This window comes from Alosa alosa, chromosome 4, assembly GCF_017589495.1.
Source record: "Alosa alosa isolate M-15738 ecotype Scorff River chromosome 4, AALO_Geno_1.1, whole genome shotgun sequence".
NCBI lineage: Eukaryota > Metazoa > Chordata > Actinopteri > Clupeiformes > Clupeidae > Alosa > Alosa alosa.
This window is the reverse complement of record NC_063192.1, coordinates 35,891,624-35,899,866: the sequence shown is the minus strand read 5'-3', so window position 1 is coordinate 35,899,866 and position 8,243 is coordinate 35,891,624. Positions and strand designations below refer to the sequence as shown.

The following is an 8,243-nucleotide window of genomic DNA, read 5'->3' as shown; positions in this document are numbered from 1 at the left end:
AAAACATTGACACAGAAAGCTGTGATACTATTATTGATTGCCCAGCACAATTTATAAAGACACAGAGGATGAGTACTTGTAAAGCAGATATTTTCAAACTGGCCTAAAAAAATCAACATATTACATTACACTAAACACATACAATTAAGCCATATAAACATGAAGGAAATTAGCACTGAACATCTGAATGTCACTAAATCTCAAAGTCATCTGTCAAGAGAACACACTTGTCAGTTTTGCAATGACATGAAAAGCATGATACAAGTCAGGCAACAATGTCCACATTTCTGGGTCGATTCTGATGCGTTCACATCATTAAATGGTGCGTTCACATCATTATCTGATGCGTTCACATCATTATCTGGATTAAATGGTGCGTTCACATCATTATCTGGATTAAATGGTACGTTCACATCATTATCTGATGCGTTCACATCATTATCTGGATTAAATGGTGCGTTCACATCATTATCTGGATTAAATGGTGCGTTCACATCATTAAATGGTGCGTTCACATCATTATCTGGATTAAATGGTGAGTTCACATCATTATCTGGTGCGTTCACATCATTACATGGTGCGTTCACATCATTATCTGGATTAAATGGTGCGTTCACATCATTATCTGGATTAAATGGTGCGTTCACATCATTAAATGGATGCGTTCACATCATTATCTGGATTAAATGGTGCGTTCACATCATTATCTGGTGCGTTCACATCATTAAATGGTGCGTTCACATCATTATCTGGATTAAATGGTGCGTTCACATCATTATCTGGATTAAATGGTGCGTTCACATCATTAAATGGTGCGTTCACATCATTATCTGGATTAAATGGTGCGTTCACATCATTATCTGGTGCGTTCACATCATTAAATGGTGCGTTCACATCATTATCTGGATTAAATGGTGCGTTCACATCATTATCTGGATTAAATGGTGCGTTCACATCATTAAATGGTGCGTTCACATCATTATCTGGATTAAATGGTGGTTTCACATCATTGTCTGGTGCGTTCACATCATTATCTGGATTAAATGGTGCGTTCACATCATTATCTGGATTAAATGGTGCGTTCACATCATTAAATGGTGCGTCTACACTGGCCTCTGGGACTTTCACAAAGACGTTTAACAGGTGAGCACAGCCAGACCCTCACCTGGGCATCACTGCTCCTTCTGCTTTAGACATACTGACGTATCGCACATTGCCAAAGACATTAGAGATTAAATTGAAATAATTACGAGCAACAATACACTGGATGTGCATGTAATTCATAAAGTGTAGACTTTCTAGTGCAAGACTCTTGTCCTTATAGAGACTTAGTATGGGGGACTTTCAATGATACAAACACAAAACTGGCACCAGTTTACCTGAAGTCCAGACCAAACACTGATAATCTCTTCCATTTTGGTGCACTCAGGAATTCTTTAGTGTCATAATAAGGAAGCAGTTGTCCAAGCTGAGGATTCACAAGGTTTAGTGACATAGTAGCACCAGCACTAAAAACAAAACACACAAGAAAACTAAAAACAAATCAGTTCCAACGGGCTGGAACCTTGGCGCTGCTCTGCATCACTTGAACACTAACACCTTTTTACATTTTGGATCTGACAGACAACATAATCCAAAGGATAACATGTCAACATGCAACATGGTCCTGATTGGTGCACCAAGCTCTTCTCTTGAAAAGCCCGTCACTTTACTTCCTGATTACGGGGGTCTCATGCTTTCTGTGGCACGATGGCAGGAGTAGTTACGTTTGATGACCAGCAGGAGTCCAGTGCATCTGGCACCTCTCCATTTTATGCTGTTTTCATTAGATCAGACTTTTTACACCTCTCCATTGGCTTTGGAGAGGCTTTGACAGCTCTCCATACTTTTGCTATTTCCAATAGATCAGATTATGGCTTTCTTGTGCATGTACAACACACCTTCTGAGCCTGCCAAAGAGGTGGCGTACACTGCCATAGGTCCACTGGACACAAAAGATAAGACACCTAGTCCCAGGGGCAGAGGAACACAGACTGGGGCAGAGGAACACAGACTGGGGCAGAGGAACACAGACTGGGGCAGAGGAACACAGACTGGGGCAGAGGCCTGATCCCAGGGGCAGAGGAACACAGATTGGGGCAGAGGAACACAGACTGGGGCAGAGGAACACAGACTGGGGCAGAGGAACACAGATCCCAGGGGCAGAGGAACACAGATTGGGGCAGAGGAACACAGACTGGGGCAGACGCCTGATCCCAGGGGCAGAGGAACACAGATTGGGGCAGAGGAACACAGACTGGGGCAGAGGAACACATCCCAGGGGCAGAGGAACACAGACTGGGGCAGGCGCACAGGTCCCAGGGGCATCCCAGGGGCAGAGGAACACAGATTGGGGCAGAGGAACACAGACTGGGGCAGAGGAACACAGACTGGGGCAGACGCCTGGTCCCAGGGGCAGAGGAACACAGATTGGGGCAGATCAGCACAGGGGAGGGGCTAGTGAAGGGGCAGTACTCAAACTCCAGCTCTGCTCAGGTCAGTCCAGTCCTGCCATCTTGAGCTCCACTCTCATATCAACTCTCCTCTCATATCAACTCTGCTTGGCCTGGTCAGCAGCTCACTCTCCAGACTCCTCCTCTCTTCAGGGAAGCGTCCAATCAGAAGTCACTTAGAATGCTGATGTCGGCGAACTCTTGGTGGTATCGATGGGAGTAGAGGCCCAGAAGAAACGCCCATTTCAGAGTCAGGAAGCTCCAAACGCAGGACAGATAGAAGCTGAAGGGGTCAGTCGGGACTGTGGACAACAAGAGATCGGTATGCACCTGGATAGTCATATGCTCCACTGTACTTTACAACACAATTACATACAAGACCAAAAATAGCATTTTGACTGTGTAAGGTTTCATATGTTTAGGAAATTCATATAGCATTTTGATTGTGTAAGGTTTCATATGTTTTGGAAATTCATTTGGCATTTTGACGGTGTAATGCTTGATGCTACACAAAGCAACAAAGTAGCAAAGCAGAAACTGATGTCATTTCACTGGCAAAATTGTACTAATAAATGAAGCTTTCCTGGCATATATGCAGCTATCGCTATCCAACTAAGGAGCTGGGCTAGTGTGTAGTAGCCTGTCTATTGGGGTGGTGGTAGTGTAGTGGTTAAGGAGCTGGGCTAGTGTGCAGTAGCCTGTAGGGTGGTGGTAGTGTAGTGGTTAAGGAGCTGGGCTAGTGTGCAGTGTAGGGTGGTGGTAGTGTAGTGGTTAAGGAGCTGGGCTAATGTGCAGTAGCCTGTAGGGTGGTGGTAGTGTAGTGGTTAAGGAGCTGGGCTAGTGTGCAGTGGTAGTGTAGTGGTTAAGGAGCTGGGCTAGTGTGCAGTAGCCTGTAGGGTGGTGGTAGCATAGAGGTTAGAGGTGAAGGAGCTGGGCTAGCATGCAGTAGCCTTTAGGGTGGTGGTAGTGCAGTGGTTAAGGAGCTGGACTAGCATGCAGTGTTAGTGTAGTGGTTAAGGAGCTGGGCTAGTGTGCAGTCGCCTGTAGGGTGGTGGTAGTGTAGTAGTTAAGGAGCTGGACTAGCATGCAGTGGTAGTGTAGTGGTTAAGGAGCTGGGCTAGCATGCAGTAGTCTGTAGGGTGGTGGTAGTGTAGTGGTTAAGGAGCTGGGCTAGCGTGCAGTAGCCTGTAGGGCGGTGGTAGTGTAGTGGTTAAGGAGCTGGACTAGCATGCAGTGGTAGTGTAGTGGTTAAGGAGCTGGGCTAGCATGCAGTGGTAGTGTAGTGGTTAAGGAGCTGGGCTAGCATGCAGTGGTAGTGTAGTGGTTAAGGAGCTGGGCTAGCATGCAGTGGTAGTGTAGTGGTTAAGGAGCTGGACTAGCATGCAGTGGTAGTGTAGTGGTTAAGGAGCTGGGCTAGTGGGCTGTAGTGTGCAGTGTAGTGTAGGGTGGTGCAGTAGTGTAGTGGTTAAGGAGCTGGACTAGCTGCAGTGGTGTGTAGTGGTTAGCCTGTGTGCAGTAGCCTGTGGTGGGTAGTGTAGTGGTTAAGGAGCTGGAAAAGCATGCAGTGGTAGTGTAGTGGTTAAGGAGCTGGGCTAGCATGCAGTGGTAGTGTAGTGGTTAAGGAGCTGGGCTAGCATGCAGTAGCCTGTAGGGTGGTGGTAGCATAGAGGTTAGCATAGCTGGGCTAGAGCAGTGGTGTGTAGTGGTTAAGGAGCTGGGCTAGCATGCAGTGGTAGTGTAGTGGTTAGGAGCTGGGCTGGTAGCAGTGCAGTGGGTTAAGGAGCTGGGCTAGCATGCAGTGGTAGTGTAGTGGTAGAGGGCTAGTGTGGTAGGTGGTGGTAGTGTAGTGGTTAGGAGCTGGGCTAAGCAGTAGCCTGTAGAGGCAGGTAGCCTGTGGTTAGGAGCTGGGCTGGCCTGTAGTATAGTAGTGGTTAAGGAGCTGGACTAGCATGCAGTGGTAGTGTAGCGGTTAAGATAGTGTAGTGGCATGCAGTAGCCTGTAGGGTGGTGGTAGTGTAGTGGTTAAGGAGCTGGGCTAGCATGCAGTAGTAGCGTACTGGCTAAAGAGCTGGGCTAGCGTGTAGTGGTAGTGTAGTGGTTAAGGAGCTGGACTAGCGTGTAGTAGCCTGTCTATTGGGGCGGTGGTAGTGTAGTGGTTAAGGAGCTGGGCTAGCGTGCAGTAGTAGTGTAGTGGTTAAGGAGCTGGGCTAGCGTGCAGTAGCCTGTAGGGCGGTGGTAGTGTAGTGGTTAAGGAGCTGGACTAGCATGCAGTGGTAGTGTAGTGGTTAAGGAGCTGGGCTAGCCTGCAGTAGTCTGTAGGGTGGTGGTAGTGTAGTGGTTAAGGAGCTGGACTAGCATGCAGTGGTAGTGTAGTGCAGCGGTCCCCAACCACCGGGCCGCGGGACATTCCTACCGGGCCGTAGCCTACGACATGAGTTTAAAAAAAAATGCATGCAAACTAAACTAAATTTAATTCGCAATAATGTCACGTTTTTACATGGCATAGGTCTATATGCAGTTGTTTGATTGCACGCATATTTGCATTTTGCAAGGTCTATTTTCTTACGTCTGTCTGTCCCGCTTCAACACTTTTACATATTGCCTTCAGCTGCGCAGCCTCAGGTCAGCTCACTTCACTTGATCAGTTCTTGGCGAGCGGTATGTCACACGAAGTTAGCTAAACTGCTAGAATGAGCAACAAAAACAAGCATCTTTAGCAGGTCACTGGCCAGAGTGTTTGAGTTGAGAGAGCCGCGCAGAGATTTCTTACAGAAAAAAGCTGCACATTTTAGTGATGAGGACTGGGTGTCAAAACTTCGCTTACCTGTGTGACCTATTCGGATTGCTTAATGACCTCAACCCGGTCCTCCAGGGAGAATGACGACTGTCTTTAAACTGGCAGTTGCTGCATTTAAAGCCAAGCTTGATTTGTGGGGATGACGAGTGGACCGGGGGTGTTTTTATATGTTCCAAACAGTAGTGGGGGTTTTGGGAGAGGGCCCTTTCTCTACTCGCACTGAGGCAAATGGGCCCTTTCTTCAAAGATCCACGGCAAACCAATGAGTGGTCCGCAACCCATTTGTCAATATCACCTTGTTGCGCAGTTTCAAATGAGTTTTAAGAGCCTCTCTGTTTTTGGATCTATCCCATCCTCCAAAGATCCAGGCGGCAAACCAATGAGACCAAATGGGTCCTGGACAAAACCCATTTGTCAATATCGAATAGTCCTAACTTGTCCCATGTTTTGTTCCCATATTTTGTTAAGCATGTTCACACGAGGAAGAGCAGTTGTTCAATATTCATAGTTCATATTGTTCAAATTCTTCAAGTTCAAATGTTTAAGAGATGGTCTTAACTGGAGTGTTCTATAAGCATGCAAACACATCATGAAACTGGCAGGTTTTGGATCAAAACCAAAGCAGAATATCGAGATAGCCGTAAAAGCCCTGAAAATGCGTTTCCCACCACGTATCTATGCGAGTAGTAGGCGGGGTTTTGGTTAAGGAGCTGGGCTGGCGATGCAGTAGCCTGGCAATGACTGCAACTAGACAAATTTGTTTTAATTTGTTAGGAGCTGGGCTAGCGTGCAGTAGTAGTGTAGTGGTTAAGGAGCTGGGCTAGCATGCAGTGGTAGTGTAGTGGTTAAGGAGCTGGGCTAGTGTGCAGTAGCCTGTAGGGTGGTGGTAGTGTAGTGGTGAAGGAGCTGGGCTAGCATGCAGCCTACAGGGTGAGTGTAGGGCTAAGCTGCACGGTCAACACTATGCAGGCTACATGGCTACTCACCTTCCTTTTGAGTGATGGCCAGGGTGAGGAAGACAGCAAAGGCCACCACAGAAAGCAGCGAGAAGAGCCCACTGATGAAGATGAAGAACTTGAGTCCCTTCAGCCAGGTGCGCCAGTAGTGCTGCAGGTACATGATGTGTGTGACGAGACACCAGAGCGCCAGCACACCTGAGACACACACACACACACACACACAACACAACCTTAAACATGTCCTCTTCACACACACACACACACAACACAACCTTAAACATGTCCTCTTCACACACACACACGCACACAACCTTAAACATGTCCTCTTCACACACACACACACACACACACACAACACAACCTTAAACATGTCCTCTTCACACACACACACACACACACACACACACACACAACCTTAAACATGTCCTCTTCCATGACACTGTACACCTCAAAGGTAACATTAATGATTTTCGGTTTGGATCTAAATTAATATTGTTTTCTAATTCTAAACCACATTTAATATTATTGGTCAACTATAAACACACTATAATATTGTAATACCACATGAACAGTGAAGTTACTGCTATTTTTAAACACAGTATTGTACTCCTACATCAACAATGTGTAGACTAGCCTACATGGTACAAAACTAGGGCAAACGCTACATCACTCAGAGGGACTTTTATTTTACCCTTTTACACTTTAAGGTCGGGTGCTTATTTCGTAAACTGTCTGCAACTCACGGGACATAGCCTCGGGTATCCCGAAAAGAGGAGCATGACTGCCTACCGAATACACTGATGCTCCACAATAAAGATTTTTTTTAACCTAGACTAGCCTACAACAAAGTACACTATTGTGTTATGACCACACCAGGCCCCATACCACACATAACATAGATTGCATTAGAAGTATTCGTATTTCCGCTAATCTAATGTAGTCCTACTTCTGTGAAGTTGTATCAAGCTAAACCAGCTACAGTGTACAGGCCTCTCTAAAACAAATACGAAAGAACGCAGCTTCTTTGCTTTATCCGGAGAATATCAGGGGAATTCCAGAAGCTGCTCATTTTTAGTATCAATACTACATATCAGGTTGCGTTACTGTATGAAACGGCCTTCTGAATATGCTGAAATCGTGCGCAACGGGAGGATTTCAGTCTTGCTGTCAACAAAACATCAAAATAGCCTAATCATTTCCAAGAAACCAGCCGTTTACTGATATGTTGTGTTGCTTACCTGATAAACCACCCATCGCCGCCGTCCATGGCTGTTTGAATACGACATTCCACACTACAAATGCCGAGAAGCCAACCAACATGCCGAAAACGGCATAACTAACACTAATATAGGTCCTGTTAAATGCCATTTAGGAGACTATATGATATTTTTAATGTTAAAAACAGGCCTACCAGTTAAGGAGAATGACGTAGCCTATTCAACTAACGTTAACGTCCTGGTAAGCCGCAGGGAGCTTACAGCATTTACAATTATGTAATAGCATAGGCAGAAGCCGTTTAGTGCTTCGTAAACAATACCGTCGCTTCGACGCAGTTCCCACGAGACTGTCAAACCGACACACAAACAGCTTCCTTTTACATCGCCGCAATTTCACCCACAGACCGGCAGACAGTGCAGACAGCGCAGGATCCGCGACTCAAAGTATCTGGAGCTTCTGAACGCCGAGAAATTAAAGATATTCAACGCGGGTAGAAAAAACAAAGTCTCTCAATTTTTCGTCTTCAACTTGACGCTGTCTACTTGACGAGTGCTACTGAGAACGGAAAAAGAAGGAAGTAGCCTAGCCTACGCAATGCACGCAAATATCTTGACGTGGGCCTAGTCAAGTCAAGTCATGTCAATTTTATTTAGCGCATTTCATGAGGTCATTCAATGTGCTTTACATAAACAAAAGTAAACAGGAAAAACTGATGAAAGTATAAAAGGGCAATAGTCAAAGAATAGTTTAAAAAGTAAAGAAGAAAAAAAGATAAGA

General features: G+C 45.8%; 1 protein-coding gene across 2 annotated transcripts; it reads right to left on the bottom strand.

Moving 5' to 3' along the window:
* Positions 1-2,371: 2,371 nt before the first annotated feature.
* LOC125293696 (heme transporter hrg1-B-like) lies at positions 2,372-7,990 on the bottom strand. 2 transcript variants are annotated; one of them, XM_048241778.1, is made up of 4 exons: positions 7,786-7,989; positions 7,487-7,540; positions 6,276-6,443; positions 2,372-2,794 (listed from the first exon to the last, which is right to left on the bottom strand). In XM_048241778.1, exons 2-4 carry the CDS (start codon positions 7,500-7,502, stop codon positions 2,658-2,660), a joined length of 321 nt encoding a protein of 106 aa, XP_048097735.1. In that variant the 5' UTR covers positions 7,503-7,540; positions 7,786-7,989; the 3' UTR covers positions 2,372-2,657. The 2 variants fall into 2 exon arrangements, with proteins under 2 accessions (XP_048097735.1, XP_048097734.1); XM_048241777.1 differs by having other exon boundaries at positions 7,487-7,990.
* Between the last annotated feature and the right edge of the window lie 253 nt (positions 7,991-8,243).